The sequence below is a fragment of the Diceros bicornis genome, chromosome 12 (genome assembly GCF_020826845.1).
Source record: "Diceros bicornis minor isolate mBicDic1 chromosome 12, mDicBic1.mat.cur, whole genome shotgun sequence".
Lineage (NCBI taxonomy): Eukaryota > Metazoa > Chordata > Mammalia > Perissodactyla > Rhinocerotidae > Diceros > Diceros bicornis.
In genome coordinates, this window is record NC_080751.1 from 31,861,748 (window position 1) to 31,884,492 (window position 22,745).

The following is a 22,745-nucleotide window of genomic DNA, read 5'->3' on the forward strand; positions in this document are numbered from 1 at the left end:
TCACAAATCTAGCAGCGGGCCTATCTGTATCCACGTCTATAGCTATGTTCAAAAGAATCCTGATACACCAAGACTCAATATCACCTGAATTTAAGCTATTACATGGCTCAACATACCTCCAGAATACCATACGTGCATTTACCAAATACTGTATCCACATGTGGGTGGATGTCAACTCTGTCCTTCAAGATATGCAGATGCATTACCCATTCCTGCAATGTTATGCCCCTTGCAATATCAGTGATAAGCAAATTAGCAGACTGGAAGGATTTACTCATCAATAGCAATGGTTTTATCAGAAATTGAGATTTAAGAAACTGATTGGTGAGCCTTCCATTTTTAAGCTGTGTATTCAATTTGTTGCTGAGTAAGTGTGACACTTTTAAACACCTGGGAATTTGGCTGCATCTCTAATAAAAGTGGCTAAATACACATTTTAAACAAAATTTAAAACAAAACTAAAATCAATACAATCTACCCATGTGCTGACATGTACACTACGCCTTGCTGTCTGCCTCTACCTATGTAGAAAAAGTACACACTTTAAGCTCAAAGAAATGTTGAAAACAGCCCCTCTTTTTGCTGCAGAATTCTGCAAAGTCACCCATTCTGTCATTTGCTAGCTAAGCGACCTTGCCATCTCATCTCACCTTTCTGATCTTCGGGTTCCTCAATCCACAGAGCAGATATGACACCACCTACCTCACAGGGCTACTAAAAGGATAAATAATATGTACATGAAGGCACGTGGTTCATAGCCGGCTCATGCGGAAAGCCCACAAAAACTTTTTTTTTTTTTAAGTCACGTTCAGTGCAAGAGGTTTTTTGCTTGTGGTTGAACTTTCGCATCACAGGCATCAAATAGACTCATGAGCAATGTGATGGAAAGGGTGTGACCTCCAATTCCAAACCAGACTGCACTGATCTGGCCCTCACAGCACCCTGGCTTACCGCGTGGTGACACAACCATGACCCATCCTGAACACAGGGCTGGCACAGAGTGACTCCAGCACAGCAGATTATCAGCAACTGATGGTCTTTCCGACTCTGGGGGAGAAGAGCTGACCTCCAGAAGCAGGAAGAAGGAAACCACATCATAAATCCCACACCCAGAGGAGAGGATGCATTCTGAGGAACTAGGGCTGAGGAAGCTGCTTCAAAGCAGACTCAAGAAACTGTGTAGGCTGCTGTTAGACATGGTCCAACCGCTCCCTCCGCACCCAGCCACACCTAGATCCTCCCAGGAAGATAACTATCTCTGGAGAGGCAGCGTGGAGTATAGCTCTGTGAACACACAGCTGGGTGTGACTGCCGGGCCCACCACTTACTAGCTGTATGACACTGAACAAGTTACTTCATCTCTCCAAACCTTGGTTTCCTCATCTGTAAACAGAGATGTCTGTGCTAATCTCTAGCATTCTTCTGAGCATGCAATGAGGTAACGCATATCATAAATGGCACAGAGTCGAGTACATAAGTATTCAATAAATGTTGGCTATTATTATTGAAAAGGTCTGTTTCCTTCATCAGGGGACACCAGACCAGATGAGTGGACCTGAGAACAAGCACAGCCTCAGCATTTGTTTTCCCACAAAAAAATGTCTTCGATTTGATTATGAGTTTGTATTTTTCATAGGGAGTTCACACACATTACTGTTAACTGATTCTCACAGCAATCCGGACAGAGTGGGGAGGGCAGGTGGTAAAGCACCCCCCCCTTCCTTATACTTACTCATTCAAATCCTACTACACAAATGGTATCTGTTTTCCAGTCTCTTGACTTGTTTGTGAGCTTCCTGAACACAGGGATAGAAACTACCCCAGTGCCTAGCACAGAGCTACAGAGAGAGGCCCTCCCTAAGGAAGATATTCAACAGGGGGTGAGTAAGGCCAATAATTACACTAACAATGCTACTCCAACAGGAGTTTTGTTTGTTGGTTTTTAATACAGGGAACCTTAGCAAATGAGTTACCCTGTGAATTTCTGCTGGGGGAAGGAGAACAAAGAAGATCCCAAATCAACTGTGGAATCACTGAGAGACCTATGCACCCCACTTTCCTCCTCCAAAAAGCACTGAGCAGAAGAGCAGCTCCTTATCAAACAAAGTGGGAGCAAGAATCCATGACATAATTTATGTCTGCAGACAACTATGACCTCATAGGAAAATGAGGTAAGAAAGGTCATTTCAGAATCACTGGATGACAGCCATGGTTGAGATGGTATCTGGGCCCACCCCCCGCCATCTGACTCCCAGCACACTGGTGGCAGACACTCACAAAGGAACCAGCTCCAGAGCCAGAGCCCAGCAGGTCACTGCCTAGTCCCCCTCCCTCAACTCCAGCCCTCTCCCTTCCCAAAAAGCCATCTGAATTTACTACCCTGATAAAGACTGCAGTATGTGGTTCTGTGGCCAAGAACTTCTAGTCAAATTTGGCTATAGTCAAGGCCACTGCTGAATGAGTATGACTTTAAAAAACTGCTTCCCTCTGTTTCAAGTGAAAAAATAACCTACCGTCTCAAAATTGAAATCATATATATTTGCAGAGGACAACCAAAGATTTTTTTAAAGGTAGTGGTAGGAGGGGACTGGGAGGCATTGAGAACTAGGAAGTAGTTCTTGGGCCAAAATTAGTTTTCTTGTGGATATTTCACAGTTTACAAGGCCAATCTTGCACATTAATCTGGTATCTAAATTTCTGAGGCCCTGCCCGTATTTGCTGAGTATTATTAACCGCCCAGCCTCTAGAAAGGCATTACTTATGCTGTATCACTGTGAGCAAAGACATATTCGAAAGTTAGAAGCTGCATTCATTTCACAGGCACACAATATAAACCTCTGGATGGCCACCACACCTAGAAGAGTGGACTTCAGTTTTGCGGGGTACACTTGGACCTCTTTTGCTATGTGACTAGATTACATTAACGTAACCCTTACACTTTCTCCAGATCCAACTACTCTTGCCCCATCCCACTCAAAGGAAAGAAAACAACAAAAAAAGAAGAGAGGACCTGATGTTTAATTAATTTCTAGGGAACTGTTTCTCTCTCTCCAAGTACTTCAGTATCGTGGGCCTCTCCTCTCCTCCCCACCAAACGTAAGCAAATTCCCCAGTGCCCTGCAGGGTACAGAGCCTCTATGAGGGAGGTCCCTCAGGTCCTATCAAAATTTCATTTTATCAAAAAAGTAGACCCAGATAAGCCCTTCCTGAAGTTACAGTTTAGCCACATCATAGGGCCAAAATCATTACCACGTGATTCATTCTTTCATTCAACACATTATTATATGGCTGCTGAGGCCATCTCTTTTCTCAGGAGAGAAGAGGCAACAGAAAGAAAGATCCACTAACTCATTTTAAAAAAAAAGTATTACTGCCTTTATTACTTTACTCATTCATTTATTCCCTTATTTATGAGACATTTATTTATACGCCCAGCACTAGGAAGGACACAGGGATGAACACACACACAGACACTGTCCTTGTATGTGGTAACAGATACTTTCACATATAATTAGGGTGACCCACCACCCAGCTTCTCTGGGACTCAGGGAGAGTCCCCGGACATGGAACGGCCAGTGCTAAAACCAGGAAAGTCTCTGGCAAACCAGGATGAGTTGGTCACCCTATTAGTACAATATACTGATTTAAGCTTCATAACCACCCCATGGTCTTTTTATTCGTCCCAGTTTTTAACAGATGAAGAAAATGGAGCACAGTGAGGTCACTGGTGGAACCAAGATTTTAATGTTGGCTTATGTGAATCCACGGCCCATGTGCTTTCTACCACCTTGTGTTTCTGAAATGAGAGCTCAAACGTCCTAACACTGATCACAGCCTCTGACAGCCCTGGACAGCCCTCCTCACCATACCACCACGCCAGGTTCTGATCACGTGGCTCCCCTGGCCACCCCCACCCACTCTCCACCACAGACTCGGCGCAGCTGGGATTTCATCTGCTTGGCAGTTGTTTGCAGATAATGCATAATCTCCCTCTACCACTGCTAGACTGAATTTTTTTTATAGCAAGTCGTTTAAACCTCTGTAGGAATAAATGTCTCCCTCAATAGAAATCAGGGCACCGTTTTCAAGCACCAGAAACATACTTTGCACTAGACTTGTATTCACCTCTCAACTACATAACATTCAAGCTAGCAATCTATAGAAACTCACTGCCATCTAACAGTTCAAACAGACTAGGCAGACTTTCAAAGACTGCATCTACTTCAAAATAGACCTTCAAAGTTTCTCTTAAAAAAAAATACCTAATGCAAAATGTCAAGGCCACATTCCAAGAGATAACCACCATTTGCATGTCAGTGTCACAAAAACAATGTCTATGATTTGTATAAGGATTTCAGGCAAAGCACATACACACACACACTCTTGCAACTAGTCTGTGTTTAAACAGATAGCTCTCACTCCAAAATTCCATCACAATTGCATTCTCAGTGTGAGTGTGTGGGGGAGGGGTAAAATTCGCCCAAATAATGACACAGCCCATGTAATTTCCTTGCCACCAGAGAAGAACAGAGCCTCCAGACTTTTTATGTTTTGCTCACATTCTTCATGAATAAAGCGTGTCTCAGTGATCCTCAAATTAACTTTCCACTTGCATCATTTCAGCATTAAAAAGGGACTTTAAGGCCAGATCTTTCAGAAGGCCTTTGTGAAACCAAATATAGGCTGGCCTGGGTCTCCATGCTACTGTGATTACCGGATTTGCTACTTAAAGGTCCTGTGCCTCTTGAAAACAAGGCTGGGAGAGAGAGAGAGAGGCTAAGAAAGGCCTTTCAAAAGCAAACACAGTAGAGGCATTCAACAACCTGTGGAGGGCAGTTAATACGAGCTTGGCTACAGTAGTCCTCTCTGACAAAGTGCTGGACGCTCTGGCTTCAGCAGTAACTGCTCCAGATGCTTTTTATGAACTTCGGAGAGGCACCACCTTTGTGACCTTCAACCTACATCAAAAGTCACCAGACTCAAGTGACTACCGTCAACCCTGTGTACTTTCTAAAGGGGAACATAAAAGGTGTTTCAGTTGGCTGCACTTTCAGGCAAACTAAACATTCTCCTAACATGCTGAAGGAAACCACACCCAGAACAGGTTTCAGGGTGGGGGTGGGGGTTGAGACACTCAACTCAAGTTCAGAAGACTGGCCCCTGCTGAGCCCTGCTTTGCCATTTAACCAGGACCAGTAATAAAGGCTGACATTGATTACTGAGGGCCCACTATGTACCAGGTACCATGTCAGACACAGTTTCCATGGAGAATCTCACTTATTCTTACAACAATCTTATTACACAGAATGTCTATTACCTCCATCCCATAGATAACAGGCTCAGATTGGTAAATAAACTGCCCTGATTTGGAAAGCAATTTGGCAATATTTGGCAAGAGGCATAGAAATAATCACATATGAAAAGTCTGTGATACAACGTTAAATAAAAAATACAAGCAAGACACCAAGACCAAACAATCTGTATAATGATTATAATAGTGTTAAATTATAGATGCATATAGCTAAGAACTATCGGAAAGTTAAGATTTGCTGGGATTGCAGGATCTTACATGAACTATTATTTTATTTTTATTTCTGTTGAAAGTGTCATAGTATGGCTATGAAATAATAAATATATAAAAAGAATTTTAGAGTACTACAAAGAACAGCTAGAAATCTAACTGTATCCATTAATGACCTTCAACCCTGCCTTTGAAAGAACATCATCTGAGTCATCTCCTGACTACTGGTGCTTTCATTATCCGCACCCCTTCCGTCACCAAGGTTCTGGTGTGGTGCCATCAAGAACAGAAGTCACTTACCTCCTCCACCCCTTTTCTTTCTTCTTCTAAGGGACAAAACCTTCCAGCCAACAAGTTTCAGCAGGTGCTTTTTCTCTCCTACCTAATCAATGCCCAGTAATTTTAAAGCTTCACCTGCAGACTCACAGGAAATGAGCACTTATCAAGCAACAGATACTTAACGTATTTCAAATCCACTTCTAACACCAAAAGTCGAAGGCACTGCTAGGTAAGTTTGATACATGTGAAACTGGACTAAAGTCTAACCAACTGCAAGAACAGCAACATTCATTTAATATATGATCATTTTACTGAGATGGAATGTGGGGGAAGGGGGGATATTTTTGCTTTCAAAAAAAATAGTTTAAAATTATATAAAAGAGTGAAGTCATAAAGCAGGTATGGACTTAATAAGCCTCTACATCCCAGGACACCATGCTGAATTTCTGGAAGAACTGAGAGAAATGGGCCCTGAGTATTTTCGTAATTCTCCATTAATACCAAATGGGTAAATGAAAAGAAACTGTTTTTTTAACATCACAGATTTCTAGAACTGCAGGATTAGCAAGTAAAAAAACCCCAGCCAAATTCTACAAAGACTTACAAAACTAGGAATAAACCAACTATGTTTTTAAAGCTCTGCAATCTCCTAGGGTAATACTAAATTTTCTTTAATTATTATATATTTGGATGCAAGATTATTTTCTTTTTTGTGAGGAAGATCAGCCCTGAGCTAACATCCATGCCAATCCTACTCTTTTTGCTGAGGAAGACTGGCCCTGGGCTAACATCCATCCCATCTTCCTCCACTTTATATGGGACGGGGCCACAGCATGGCCTGACAAATGGTGCCTCGGTGCGCGCCAGGGATCTGAACCCTGGGCCGCTGCAGCGGAGTGCACACACTTAACCCCTACGCCAGGGCCAGCCCCTACAAGATTATTTTTATAGTTAGTTAAAATTACCTAGTTTACTTAAAAGAAAAAACCCCACAAAACTACCTTTAATGCAGACTTTATACAAAACATATAAACTTTAAACCTCAGAAAGGTCATAATCTTTCTGGGACTATTTCCTTCTCTGTTTATAGGGGTAGAGGAGCAAGTAGAGATGATTTCCAAGGCAGCGCTTCTTAAACTCGAAGGTGCATGCAAACCACTCAGGCATCTTGTTAAAATGAGGTTCTGACTCAGCAGGTCTCGGGTGGGCCTGAGACTCTGCATTTCTAACCAACTCCCAGGTCATCTACAGACCACACTGAGTGATAAGGTTCTAAGTACCCTGCAGTTCAAAATCCAAGGGAGGCTATGTTGCTTCTAAGTTTCTCACCCCACAAATGCAACAGCCACCTCACTGCTCTCCCGTCTCTTCTCTTGACCACCCTCCAAAACAATCACACTCAGGAGTCAGACCGGCTTTCTTTAAAAACACAAAGTCACAAGTCACTCTCTTCTTTAAAACCCTTCAGTAGCTTCCCACTGCCTGACACTTCCAAACTCCTTAACCTGATTCACGGGACCATGCGCCCTCCGGCCTTTGTCAATTATCCTTCTAGAACCCTCCTACTAGCCCTCCCTCACTCTGCACTCTAAACTCTGGCCACTCTGAACCTGCTCAAATTCCCCTTCCTGGTCCCTCACCTGGAGTTTTATTTCTCCAACTGTTTTTATTCACCAGTCAGCTCAGAGCCAGCAAGCCCAGTGTTGTGGAAACACGCTTACACCTTCTCTAACCAGAGGACAGCTGCTTGTTGAAAAGCAGGCAATCAATAAATACTTGTTAATAAACAAACAAGCCCTCTCTTTTTTTAAATCAGTTTTATTTTACTAGTTTATTTCTTAGGATTCTTCTTGCTCTAAAGTAGCCTAGATTAGTGACTACTAAGCTATTAAATGGCAAGTTCTTTGCACCCATGAAATGGTTTAACAATTGTCAATTTTTAGTTAAGCCAATCCAGCAAAGAAGACTGAAGTTAGAAAAATGCTTACCATGCCCCTATCATTTATTTCCCCCATCATTAGTTTTTCATAGCTGGGGCCTAAGAGTTGAAAGAAACTTGTCAGGCAAGAGAGAGAAAAGGCACCAAGACCTAAAAATGGCTGCAATCTGCCTAGCTTATTTTGATAACGTGCATAAGTGTAATTCCAGTATGAACAGATGTATGGCTGTGAAGCTAGCGTTAATTGAAAACTTGAAGCTGTCATTATTCACATTTTTCAAAAGAGAGGAAAATGAACCCTGAAGTCCACTATTTAAATTGCTGTACAATACTCGAATTCTTAGGGTTCATCTATATGTAGAAATTTTCCTTAAAAAAAAAAATGATTATGGAAACAATAACCATACTTTACATTTTTAATAGTATATGAACGTTTTCAAGGAAACTTCACATAGATTACGGCATGTGCTGTTCAACACACCCTGGAAGGTAAACCTGGCCGGCATTCAGATAAGGAAAGCAGCCCAGATCTTCAGATATCCCAGAAAGGGTTGTGGCCAGGTGCCACCTGCCTCCTTTCCAGATGTCAAGTTGCTGGGACTTTTATTTTTTATTTATTTATTGTTTTGTGAGGAAGATCAGCCCTAAGCTAACATCTGCCAATCCTCCCCTTTTTGATGAGGAAGACTGGCCCTGGGCTAACATCCGTGCCCATCTTCCTCCACTTTATATGGGAGGCCGCCACAGCATGGCTTGACAAGTGGTGCGTCGGTACACGCCCGGGATCCGAACTGGCGAACCCCGGGCCACCGCAGCAGAGCACACAAACTTAACGGCTTGCGCCACCAGGCCGGCCCTGGGACTTTTATTTTTAAGGTTAAATCCAACAGATTCTTGATTAAGAATCTAAAAGGAACTAAACTAGATGCCTTACCGAACTGTCCTAGGAACCTACACATGCTATTACCTTTAACTCTATTTTTTCTAAACTTACATCTCTTTCTAGATTGGTCTTCACACCAACTCGGTGGGGGAACCGGGACAAATAATTGACCACATTTGACAGATGAGGTAGCTGAGGCCTACAGACGTCAAATGGCTTCTCTGATTTAGCAGAATAGAGCCCATTCCTGGCTAGTTAAATGCCTTTCTCTCTCTATTACATAATTTTGTTCTAAAACATACTTTTCCAGAACTCTTCAGTCTTCAATAAGAAATCAGATGTAATATCTGCTCCCATTTGGGAACAATTCATGCAGTCTGTTCTTCCCCATCTTCCCTCTGCCACCTCCCAAACCGCAAAGATTGTATGGCTGATCCAATAAGGGAGTATTTCTCAAACTTGAGTGTGCATCAAAGTTACCTGGCAGGCTAGTGAAAAATACCTAGTACGGGCCCCACCCCCAGAGTTTCTGATTCAGTAGGTCAGAAGTAGGGCCTGAGAATTTCTCTTGCTGGCAAGTTCCCAGGTCATGTTGATGCTGCTGGTCTGGAGACCTCAATTTGAGAACCACTGTAATAAAGCAGTCCATAACATTAACTTCATCTATTTCCTCTTTAACAAAGACTTAGTGACTGCTACATGTAAGAAAAGACTTAGTGACTGCCACACATAAGACAGGTTATGTCAGACTTTTGTCTTTATGCTCTCAGACATTGTGAAATGTAGGGAAAACAAAGAGGCAAACTCAAACTGTAACCAAAAGCAGTATGTGAAAATCACAGAACGACCAAGTGCTTAAACTTTAAATCTTAAAGGAAGGGAATCCAAGCAGGGATTCTGACCTCCCCTCAGACTGGGAATACTTAGAATTAACTGGCATCTGAACTGAACCTCAAAAGAATGATCTTGACATGAGAAATAATTCCCAGTGGAAGAAACCAGAAGGGTAGGGTCTCAAGGGTAGGAAAATGCAGGGTAGGATTGGGGAATCCTAAATACCACCGAATAAGGAGGAGCTGGAACTGGAGATGTGAAAGTCAGCTGAAGTCAAATGACATTGTAGTCAAATCCCAAAAGTTTTTGCGCAGAGGAGAGCTCTTATCAGGGCTGGGCTTGAGGGAGGCTAGGACAGCTGTATGGGGGCTTTAGGAAACCGCAGGAAGAGACTAAAACAAAGGAAGAGGGAGTGGGGCTGTGAACCGACCCCCTTCCAGGCCCACAGCGTGAGAAGAGGTGATGTTCTGGAACACAGTCATCCAGAAATCTTCCTCAGCAGTCAGGATGTTTTGAGTCCCATTACTTCACTACCCTAAGAAAAGTTGTATCTTTTCCAAAAAGGGAGTTATGTATCACCCTCTTCTTCCTAGCTGGCCTCCAAGAGACCCTTTAATGGTCGTCCCAGTCAAACATTGGATTTAAGCAAAAAGAATCGGTGTTCCTTTAACTGTCAGCATCCCTAGCCCACCAAAAACTGAGAGCACCACGTGTCCAGAAATCTGAGCAGTTCTGAGTTCATTAATTTTCTATGCCACCAGAATGTATTCATGATATCTGGGTAACGGGTGTCGTGGCTCATACCTAACCCATACACTTTGTGGTTATAGGAGGAGGTCAAATTTGGAGTCAGAAAACCTGGATTCTGGAGAGGGAGCCTCATACCAGCTGATCTTAATCCAATGGTCTGTTTATCCATAAAAAGTAAGAGAATATCCACCCCATGAGATTATTAATACTAATATTATGCACCCTTACTTAGAACTTAGCAAGTACTAGATCCCATGCTGGGTACTTTGAATAATCTCATTTAGTTAATTATGCAACATGACATATTAAAGTGCTACACACATTAATAAAAATAATTATTATTATTACTACATCATTCAAAAAGGATTCTAATTCACAAATCTGTTGGGAACTTCTTAATTTTGAGCTCAAACTCTGGCAAACTGGTGAAAGGAGTTGTTTTTTTAATTTGTGACTTATCCCACAAAGTTATCTGGGCTTAGAAAAACTACAGTATCATAGTATTGGCAGGTATCCAGACCAAAAAGTCAATCTTCTATGCTTTCATTAAACCCAAATACGTTCTTATAAATCTTGCCCCCCCCGAAAAAAAACAGGGTTATCATTTGTCATCAGCTCTTCTCACTGTCACAGTGGGAAATATTTGAAGACTATTACTTTATATCTAAGAACTTAAAATTTTCTTCATGACAAACAGGTGTAAACTCAGCAATCTTCTTTCTCTGAAGTTAAAGAAATTACACAAGACAAACATCTAGATACCATAACAAACTGAAAAGTTCTTAAAAGCTTAAGAATAAATTTTCTTCATGATCCACAGGTATAAAACCAGCAATATTCTTTCCCTAATAGTTAAGAAATCAAAACAAAAAAATGAAGAAATTCAACAAGGCAACTCTGAGCTAGCACGTAATAAACCTGAGTAATACATTCCCACGGCCTGAAACTTTTTAGTCTCCCTTTATGTCCCAATGAAGACCACTCCATAGCTCTTTCCGGACAGTGGGACAAATTCATTGAGCCATGACACCTAAGAGAAAGCACCTTCCACAGAAATACCAGGTGCTAGATGTCATGTCAGGGTTAGGCTGCAAAAAAGGCAGAAAAAGTTCATTTGGATGCTTTTCAACTAGATGCTGTCTTCATTAAAATTTCACTGCCTGAGCCAACAGAATCAGTACTCTGTGGGGCAGGTAGGCAGGAAAAGGAATCAGGTTAGGGTGGGCATTTCACAATGTCACCTCATTATTTTTTTGCAGAAAAACATAATATTAATACCTAGAAGTCTGGGCGGAGAAAGTTCGAGAACAACAATGTGCAGCCTGAGCTCAGTAATGCCTGCGACCCTGGACAAGCTATTTGACTCTATCTTCTCATCTTTAAAATCTTATAGCTATGATATGAAGACAAGATAAAATACCATATTTAAAGCTCCTACTAACATGTCTGGTATATGATAAGCATTCAATGAAATCTTGTTCCCACCAACCCCAACGGAGGAGACAAGGAGAAGCTTTCAGGAATAACTGGAATTCACAAATAGTCTTATAAAATTGTAGGAAAGATTTCTATAGGTAAAATGAAAGGGTGGGGCATCTGAGGCAGAAGGTCAACAATGAAGGCAAAACCCAGGGCTTGGTTTTATGAAGAGCTGCAGGCCTGCCTACCTGAAAGATTTGACTGGAATGTAAGAGCTGGAATAGGAAGTCGGTGGGGTGGGGCCGTTTGGGGAAGGGTCCTGAATGCCAAGCTAAGGAATCTAGAATTTATACAATAGGCACAAGCAACAGTTTCTGAGTAGAAGAGTAGCAGGAGTATTTTCCTATAAGGAGTTAGCTAGCTGATGTGAAACCGCAGAAGAAGTTTTATGAACCTCTCTGTTACCTCAAACACATTTTTCTAAACATGTGAGATTGAGTTTTGTCATATTTCAGTATTCCTCTCTTATTTAAAAAAGAAAAACAAAACAACTAATTCAACTTGATCAGATACATGAACAGACTCTGAGGAAAGTGGTAGCTTAATTTTGCAGGTGAAAAATTTGCAAGCGAGAGCGCACGCATTGGGTGTGTCTGTTAGGTGTGTGCTGGGTGTTGGTGGTTAACGTCTGAAGCCATCAGAGGCTGAAGGTCCTGCCTCTTGTCTTATACCAGGAGCATTACTGTGATAGATATCACTCTGCATCGCAGTCCTTTAAGTCAATGAGGTTTTGGTTTTAACCATATTTATTCACTTACCTACAAATCTCTCGAAACTACTTTATCTAAGTAGACCAGACTCATTTTAACATCCTACTTCCCTTAGCTGGAACATCACATCTCATCCCATGGTCCCTCCCCAAATTTTTAGGATCCAGTGTGAAAATATTTGAAACCAGCAAAAATGCAGAAATACCTCATGAGATCACAGCACGCTGAGACTCTTAGGCATAGATGCTAAATTAATAAATTCATATAAAAGGCATTAAAAAAAACCTATACAGATTCAGAGGTGCAGCTTGTCAATATTGGGTTATAAGTGCTAGGAAGAATTATACCCAGAAAACTGAAAAAAGCAGCTTTGTAGGCATGTACAAAACTAAATAAGCAGATAGAATTTATGTTATCAAAGATGTGATGATTGAAAGAATTACAAATAAAAACAAAACACCAAATTGGGGGTGAGGGGATGGGGAAAAGTTTTATCAAAAATTCTCCTAAAGTTGCTTAAAATGCAATCAGTTACATTTGTTACTAAGGACTGTGCCAAATGTTTGTAATTCTTCTGGGATCCACCAGACTTGAGAGTTAATTCACCCTTTCTCAGTTCCTCAACATGGGTGGTTTTCTGTTACAGAAATACCAACGCTAAACTTGTGCAACTCCTAAACCACAATACTCAGAAATAAGAAAGTTATCTAGAATTAAATTACCGGACAAAGGTCATTGAAAAAAAAAAAGCCACCACACAAAATGTGAAGCCCAGCTCTTTTGAAGGGATTTCTTTGAGACACATGAGGAAAACTATTAGGCGCATGTGATTATTTCTTTTTTTTTTTAATTTAAATTTTACTCTGTCCAGAGAGGACAGTTTAAGACATTTCCTGTGTGTAAACTCCACCCTTCTCAGTGAGCAGTTTTACAACCATCCTCAAACCTTTCAGAATAACAGTCTTTTGTTATGGGTGGGCCTATGGATACACTCCTCCCCACACCTTGTATTTCTTGGTTTTGCATTCCTTCTGAGACTAGAGGAGTAGGCTGACTGGACATCAGTGATAGGTTTTCTGAGGGAGGATCCCCCAAGGGTGCTTTCTCCTTGGTGTGTGACACAATGAAGCGGGGAGCTTGGGTCATTTGAAGAAGAGGTGCATTCTGAATTCTCAGAATCTGAAACTGTGGGGCTCCTAACATAGACCCAGAAAATAATAGAAACACACCTCCCACTTCTCTATCACTTGCGAATACCCCCAACAGCCTTGGCCCCCTCAAGTTTTCCAAAAAAGCAAATTCCACCTTCGAAGAGCTCAAGAGGAATGAACCAAAGACACAGAACCATTCCCTGGAGGGAACGGAGATTCCTCTTAGCTAACTGCCCCAGGAATGCAGCACAGCCTAGCAAATGTTTAAAATCACGTCCTGTCCTGCCTCTTGTTTTCCAGAAAAGTGTCATTACTGTCAACTATTTCACAAGACAAATAAACCTATGAATGAAATACATCCTCCCCCCTTTCCCAATGAAAACATTCTAGGACTGAGCTGCTTGCTTCCTTCCTTCCTCCTCCTCCTCACAGGAACCACATTTGGGGCACTGAGAAGAGTTAAAATAAGAAACATACACAGTCTGCAAAGGCTATTCCACAGCACTAGAGCCATTCCCGGCCTACTACTGATTCCAGGGGCTTCCAAACGGAAGCAGTTCTGTTTTCAGTTATGAATCCTTTTTCATGTATAAGCTCTGAGACACTGCTGGCCAGGCCCACTGGCTGGGCAGGATACAGGGGCCACCCCGGCCGCAGGCTGCGGGCCCGTCATCCCACACACGGCTGCACACAGGACCCTGCTCTCCATAAAAATATGTGTGGTAAAATATCAGAGTCCTTCAATTATTTCAGACTAATATAGTCTCCAAGAAACCTGTAATTGATCCAACTAATCCAACCCATAACACTGGAATGACAATAACTGGTTTTCATTATAAATTACATAGTCCACTAAATTGATGGGAAGGCTCTCCCCCCAACACAATACATCAAAAGAGTTAAAATTAAGCTTCGGAATCAAAACTGTAATTTACCCAAGACTTAGGAACAAAAAGACCACTCCCTCCTCCCTTTTGCTATTGTTCTACAGGACTGGGTGTCGAGCAGTGCACTTTACACCTTTAGGCTTCCCAGAGGTAAGAGGCTGGGGGCTGGGAGACAGAGGCGACCCGGAATCAAATACTTGCATACTAATAGGTCTACTGGCACTGATCTACTGCGATACACAGATAGCTAAAAGGGCAAAAAATGTGTATGCAGTGGGCAGCGGACACCTGACAACCAAGAGAGCCAAAAGGACACTGGAGAGAGAGGGGGGCTCCAAATGGTGGCGTTTCTGGAGTAGGGAGTAAGAAATCCGCTCCTTTAAGCAGCGAATGGGGTGCTCGCAGCCAACCAGAGGCTTTGGGGCCGGGCCATGCAGCCGCCCGTCTTCATTAGGGTCAAGTACCATATGGCACAAATAAAGCCTCAGAACCCCCGGAGGCACGGCCCCAGGCAGGCCCGGCCTTTGGGAGGCGGCTTACCTTGTAGCTGCTTGAATCTCCCCTCAAGCTGGTTGTAGTTGTAAGGCACCTGCCCCGTGTAAGACGGCGACAGCGGCGCGGATATGCTAGACGTCCTCTGCAATTCCATTATGCCCGGCGTAACGCCCTGGCGGGCTGCACGGTGGAAATCCCGCTCCGGCCCCCTCCAACCCCCATCCAACACACAGCAGCTTCCGCACGGCTTGGCTCCCGGCCCCTGCAAAAAGGGCTGGACCTTAGGGAAGCCCCATTCCAGTCTGAAAGTCCAGCAGGGTGATCTGATAGGGAGTTGGCTGCAGGAGAGTCCACCTCAGCCCGGCCAGGAGTTACCACACACGCATCTAATTCCTGGTCGCCTTCTTTCCTTTTGCGGCCCTTGGCTAGAAGCTTGACATAAATTACCAAGGAGGAGCGGGAGGACGGACGGAGGGAGGCGCAAGTCCGACTTAGAAATTTTTTTAAATATGGCCAATCTTAAGCATGCCCCAGTCGCCGAGCCCCGGAGCTGGCGGGAGCAGCGCGCACACCTCCTCCGGGCGGCCGTCGGTTTGTAATTTAATCAGGAGCCACTCGCGGTGCGCGGTGCGCTGGGCGGTGATGTCACCTGATTAGCATAACAGCATTGTAGAGGAAACGCAGGCTGTACCACGAGGAGGGGCGCGGGGGAGGCCGCCGGCCCCCGGCCCCCCACCCACCGGCCGCCCGCACGGCCCGCGGCGCCCTCGCTGTCCGGAGCCACCGACCCCTGGGCCGGGCCCAGGACGCGCCCGCCGCGGTGGTGCCTTCCCAAACAAAGCTGCTGGAATTACAATCTTTTGTTGAGAGCCTCACGTAACGGAAAAGTCTCCAATTACTATCACATGAAACGGAGGCGGCCGCGAGGGCAGGGAGCCCCGCAGGTCCCCGGCCTCGGTGGCTCACCCACCGTTCAGCGTCGGCGGAGATAATACGGCCACGCGGGCCGCGCACCTGGGCGCGCGGGCGTCCCCAATGCGCGGGCGCCAACCACGCGGCGGCCGCCGGCCCGTGTAAAAGTAAAACAAAGTCACACTGGGCGCTGTGCGGGGCCACAGTGCCGGGAGGCCTGCGTGAGGGCTCACGATAGAGTCTTAACAGACTTCTGCTGCCATCATGGGATGTTAAGCTGGAGGTTTTCTGGGATAACACTGGCCCTATAATAGTAATTCCATGCAAGGAAGACTCATGGGAGCACCGACTTGCAAAGCATTGTGGGAGAAAGGTACACAGATAAACACCTTAAGGATCCCGAACCTGGAGGAGTTTCTGAGCCCATCTGGAGATAAGAGAACAAATATTACCCTCAAATCTCCCATCCAAGTACTAACCAGGCCCGACCCTGCTTACCTTCCCAGATCAAATAGGTCGGGCGCGTTCAGGGTGGTTTGGCTGTAAACTCAAATCTTACTTTTATTGTCAAACAAGGCCTCTAAACTTTTGGGTTCTTCAAAATTTTTAAACTCCCCTCCTCCTTAGCTACTTCTTCCACCAATGTAAAACAAAAATAAAGTCCTCTACAGAGAAGATAACAGTGATCAAAATGTATTCTTGGGAAATAATTGACCCTAGTCTCCCCCGCCCCCCTTTTCCTCACTATAAACAGACAACAAATTACAAATCTGGTGCTTCCAGCATGGAGCAGCAACACTCACTGAAGAAGGTAATTTCATTCCTAAGAGATTCCAATCTGCACTAAAGAGGTGAGCTTCCACCCCAAGTTTACTTTAGTCCCCAGGGCACTTGTAATTCAAGCAACTGCATCCTGTCCAAGACTAGAGTTAAAACAAACCTAGAGTCTGGCTAACTGCTCAACTCCGAACAACCCCCACTCCTTCCATCCACACACTGGGTTTTTAATATATCCAGTGTCGACCTTTAGCTTTCTAAAGCTAGGCCCAGGATTTGAAGACACTTCTCATCATCCAAGATGTAGAGCTTTTGCTACAGTGTTTTTCTACAGTTTAAAGCCATTTACCAGGGGCCGGCCCCGTGGCTTACCAGTTAAGTGCGCGCGCTCCGCTGCTGACGGCCAGGGTTTGGATCCCCGGGCGCGCACCGACGCACCGCTTCTCCGGCCATGCTAAGGCCGCGTCCCACATACAGCAACTAGAAGGATGTGCAACTATGATGTACAACTATCTACTGGGGCTTTGGGGGGAAAAATAAATAAATAAAATTAAAAAAAAATTATTTACAAGAATGAATATGTTATTTAAAAAAAAGCCCTTTACCACTGCCACAATTCACGACACTGACAGGAAGGTGGCAAAACGCAGGGTACTGGAAGAAACACTTCACTAGGATTCTCAAGACCTGAGTTTCTAGTCCTGGCCAAGCCTCTTAGTCACCTGTGACCTCAGAAGAAACCCTGGATTCTTTCTAAATCTCTGCTGTCCGACAGGGATAATCAATGTCTATCTCTACAAGGTCACTGAGGGGATAATGTGAAAAATGCCCTAACAATGGTCATACTATTAAAAATTAGGTCTATATTTTTCAAAATGCACCTCTTCTCGCATTTTTCCCCACAAAGAGTAGAATGGAGAATTTTCTCAATTAAGATCTTCTTAACTGGTGAAATGATAAATCTCTAAGTGTCCAGCTATGGGCACAGAAACGGAGATTGCAAAGTGCTTGCCAATTTACAAGGCTTTATTTTTAATCTTTAAGCCACTTAATGAACAGAGTAGGAGTCAACACTCTTAGAGTCTCCCTTTCAGCTCACTGTGGTATGCAGAAGTAGATGAAATAAGCTTTCTAATTAGCCAGGTTACATACAATGTGATGGGGTAGAGGCTGGGACTAGTGTACCACACTCAATCCTAAAGAGCAGACTTAGAACAATCCAGGCAGAGTGAACACACGTAAGTATTGGAAAAAAAAGTTTGAGGCTGGGGAAAGGTTTAATAACCGCACAGGGGCAGGAGGTGAGTAGTGGGAATCTGTTTGGTGTGATGGGCCCAGAGAAGAAGAGGACACACCCTGATGGCTCATCTAACCACCTCCAACTCAGCAGGGGGAGGAGGTAAAGGAAGGCCAGAGGTACTCATTCTTTATTCCATTCAGTGTTTACTGGGTGCCAACTGTGTGCAAGGCACACTGTCCAGTATTTTGGAGGATTCAAAGATGACTGAGAGAGCTGCTGGCCAAAGGAGATGGGACAGATATGCAAACAGTCCAATTCTACAAGAAGAGAATACAGGCTAGGGGAAGAGAGCTACAAGAGTTCGGAGGACAGGGAGGTCACACCCGCCCAGGAAGGCAGGCAGGAACAACTGCAGGAGGGAATGGCATTGGACCAGACCTTGAAGCACAGGTGGACTAGCAACAGGCCGGGGCGAGGGGGAAGCCTCCTCTCCTAGTGGGGGAAGGCAGCACAAGTGAAGGCACGGACTGGACTGTCCCAGAAACAGCACCAGTGAGTGCTGCTGTTTGACTACAGCGTAAAGGACTGTCAGGAGTGGGGGAAGCCTTGAGAAGCAGGCTTGGAACCAAGCCTGGGCTGGGGACCTTTGGAGACTCTTGAGCCAGAGGAGGATGGAGTCTGAGTTGGGCTCCAGGGATGATTAGTCTGGCAGTGGAAGGTTAGAATGGGGAGAAAGGAGAGGGACGAAAGGCAGCATGGTCACTTAGGTGGTTACTGCAGTTGTCCAGGTTAAAGGACTAGTCAAGGGTGTGGCAATAGGAAAAAAGGAATGGGCTTGATGCAAGAGTTAATCCACAGGACTTTGGTAACTGACTGTATATGGGAGGTTCAAAGGCTCAGGGTGAAGAAAACGCTGGGGTTTATACAGCTGGCTGCAGGGTGCAGGGGAGGACTGGATATTTCCTTCTAGGTAATTGGAGTTACCTGCAGCACCACGGGCTGACATGTCCAGAAGCAGTCAGGGATTTGGAATGAGACCTCAAGGCTGAAGATACAGTCCCACGCACGGAGGGAGAGTGGAGACTGTAGTAGGCTTAAATCTAGAAAGCAGGTAAGAGGCAAGAGGCTAAGCCTAGAGCCCTGGGGAAGGCATGAGTTTGAGAGGAAGAAGAAACAACAATGGAGATACCAAGGGAGTTAGAGAATGAAAATCCAATAAAGGAGAGAAATATTCAAGCAGGGAAGGTGATAGATGGCACCACGTTCTACAAAATGAACAAGGAACTAGACGTCAGAGAAAAGGTGATCCAGTGCGTGAACAGGAGGTCAGGGGGGTAATAAAAGCTGAAGGGAGATTACAGCGAGTTCAAGAATGAGGAGAAAAGGGAAGAAGAAGAACAAGAAGATAGAGGTTGTGAAGATAAGACTAGTGAATGGGAGCTACAGGACCAGGGGAAGGGGTTCTGGGGCAGGGTCCAGCTGAGTGTGTCCTCTGTGCACAGGTTTCAGCCCTGAGTTGGCACAGGCAGGAAAAGGCTGGTGGGAAAATGGCTCAAAGGTACGGGTGGAGCAGTCCACCTTAGTCAAGAGGAGGTACCCTCACCTACAGAGGCAGGAGGGAAAGGATGGAGACATGCTAAGGAGGAAAGCAGGAATTTAAAGGAACTTGCACGTAATAAAGTTAATAAAGCAAGAAGCCAGGGGTCCTACCTACAGTTTTCTTTATAGTGATCTAAGAAGAAGAATCCTGAAGACACCTATGGCAGAAACATGTAGCACATGAATGGGAACATTAAGGGGATTGAGATAGTTTTGAGAATGCTCAATAGTCTACCAAGCCTTCTGCAGAAATAGACCCTGCAATTTTGGCCTATCCCCTCAATCTTTTCTAATCTGAAAAACTACTGTCCCTCACCCAGGCCAGGGTATCAACACATGTGGTCAACCCTGATGAGCAGCTGTGCCTGCGTTCCAGCTGCATCAAGATTCCAAGGCGTAATCTGGCAAAGTCAGCTATGGGAGCGAAGCAACCGAAGCCCGAATAATATGTATCCTCCATCCTTGTGATGCCAGAAAGGTAAAACCAAGTCCCTAGAATTATTTGTGGACAGCACAAAGTAGAAGTGCTGTGGTATGGTGGAAAGACCCAAGGCCAGAGTCAGGTGCTCAGGCTCACCCCAACTCCTGAGTGCCACCAAGAAGCTAAGTAATTGCACGCATGTCTACCCTTCCCTGGGGCTCGCAATCCTCACCTATAAATCACACAGGTTGGAATCTACGGTCACAAAAAACTCCTTCTGGTTCTAAATGTATTTATGAGTGACGTGGGTTCCCGCCTCTTGGCGACTGCTGTTGCAGTCCCAGTTATCATCAATCTCCACGTGAACTGAATAGCCCCAGTAGCAACAACATCACATTATTATAGCACTTTGTAGCTTACAAAATGCTCTCTCAGACAGTTTCTCAAGTGACTAACCCTGTGAAGTAGGTATTGTGTCCATTTTGCAGACAAGACTACTGAGGTTCAGAGAGATACAGTGCCCTACCCAGGGCCCCACAGCTGGTGACTGGCAGAGCCACAGCTGGACCCCAGATCGACCAAGTCTAGCACTGTTTCTCCTTTGTACCTAGAGTATAATATCAGTTTACCAATGGTTTCTAAGCTTTTCAGAAAAACCATAAAACTCAGTAAGTAGTATCAAGATAAACCTAAAGCCCAAACAGGCCTCCACAAGAACCTCGACAACACTTAGTTTAGGCCAGGATCAGGCACATTCTTTGCTAGTTCACACAGAAGTTGCTACTTTGAGGGTTCTCTTGTTGTGAATGGGTTTTGTTTAGTCTTGTCTGGTTTAGTTTTATTCCTTTTCTCATACTTGGTGGACCTGTACACTAAGATTCTGTATGATTTAGCATGCAGCTTATGAATGCGAACACTAGGGGATGAGATTAAGCCTCTGTTTGTTCTATGTAGTCTGGGAGGTTAAAAAAAAAAAAAAAAAGAATGTTTTTCCTGCATTACAGTAAGCTTGAAAGGGTAAACTATGGGATGTTCATTTCCTGAACATCTAAACATTAGCAAGATTGAAAATGTCTGGGAGAGGATGGCTAACATGCTAAGATGTGATGGGATTTGTACACATTCAAGGACTTGAAAAACCAACTCAAGAGCTAGGAAAGAAGTGGTGGGAACAGGGAGGGGCAGGACACAAGAAAGTTTCACATATAAACTGTTTTGCCAAATTCTCTGCCACTTTCTACAGCCATTTCCAGATCTGCCTTTCATTCATCACTATCAAATCCCTTGACAGGTGGACGACCACAGCCAATTTCTCCTGAGCGTTTTTCGATTCTTTATAGGAAACCAAAATAACACTACTAATATAATCCTCTTCCACTCACGTGGCCAGATAGAGAAGTGGACTCCAAATCATGCCGCTGCATGTGTGCTCCACGGGGCCGAAGCTTAGATTATCTTTCTGTCAGGTCTCTCTGGCCCACCTACTCCCTTCTCCAGGAGCCTCCTGCCCACTTTGCCCAGTCTTGAACCCTTAACTGCGATCCTTCTTCTCCTGTCCACTCTAGTGAATAATGCCCAGAGAGCCACCCACCCCCTAACCACCTAGTTACCACTGTCCTTTCTCCCCAAAGCCTGCCTCAGTCTATATCTTCTCTTAAAAACCCATGCCTTTTCAATGGAAATTGCCCCACATACCAGAAAACTCAACCAACCAACCAAGCATACTACCATGAGATCCAGCCAAAAATAATAGAAAACAGAAGAAATTATCTGAAACTATCAGTCCCACCAAAAAAACAATTTCAAAAAGTCCCACTGGCAGAACACATCTCTGACACTGGCATTTCTGTGCCATTGCCTCCTCCCTGCCACCCCTCCAGAATGTCTCTTTCTCTGCAATGGCCCCTCACACTCAGGGCCCACAGCCTGGGCATCAGGAAGCAGTCAGCAGCACTTCCGTCCCCTCACAACCCACATGACTCCAAGCAGATCAGGGCTGAGACAACCCCTCAACTTACTCCTAGAGCACTGCTGACGGAGCATTTGGGTCTGGGTTTGGAAATGCAAAGCTAGAGAAGGAAAGGTGGTGAAAAACAGACTTGGAACCTAGGAAGCTGGCTCCGCCACTTTCTAACTTTGTGATTCTCAGAGCCTGAAACATTGGCACAATAATGGGACCAACCTCATAGAGTTGTTCTATAATTGAGATAAATGTTTACAAAGATCTTAGCACTACCCTAGCAGCTATGATTACTGGTCTTTAAACTCCTCATAGAGGAAATTTCAAAAACTAATTCTACCCTACCTTTGGCCATCTCTTCACGGAGGTGGCTACCAGCTGGAGGATGCTGGAGGTTTCCCATGGAGTCACTGACCTCAGGCTGGGAACCAGAGCGGTCATCCCTTCGGATTTTGGACAAGGACAGTTCTGAATGGCAGGACCAGTCCTCCACCTGGGAAGTACTCACAAACTCTTCTCTTTAACTCACCACATTATGCATCAGGAAAGCCATATTCAAAATCATATTTTATAGATATTAAAAGCAGTTAACACCTCAGAGATGGCAAGAACACAATACTCACTATGATACAAGTTACAAAGGGCCCGTGCTTTTAGAAAGGTCAGTGTTTGAGGTGGGGCTATCAGATTTTATACTTCAGGATGTAGAATAACAAGAAGAAAAATTAAAGGGACAGCTCAAGGTATTTTTCCATCTACAATAACTGCTATCTCTGTTCCTTGGAGGATATGGGTGTTTCTCTCTACACACACACACACCCTCCCACAAAATCATCTAGTTATATGGCTGAATGTGAAATACCAGGGCAAATCTAATTTCCATTCATATCCTTTTTCTGTTTCGTGTT

At 44.3% G+C, this 22,745-nt stretch overlaps 1 protein-coding gene across 2 annotated transcripts in view; it reads right to left on the reverse strand.

The window, feature by feature from the left end:
* SPTBN1 (spectrin beta, non-erythrocytic 1) overlaps positions 1-22,745 on the reverse strand; it is a 191,144-nt gene that overhangs the window by 90,237 nt on the left and 78,162 nt on the right. Inside the window, exon 1 of one of the 2 annotated variants that reach the window (XM_058551241.1) lies at positions 14,974-15,499. The exons of the other annotated variant lie outside the window; for it this stretch is intronic. Coding sequence (XP_058407224.1) covers positions 14,974-15,082 — 109 coding nt within the window. The 5' untranslated portion in view covers positions 15,083-15,499. Of the gene's footprint in view, positions 1-14,973; positions 15,500-22,745 lie in introns of those variants that run through there. 2 annotated transcript variants of the gene reach the window in all.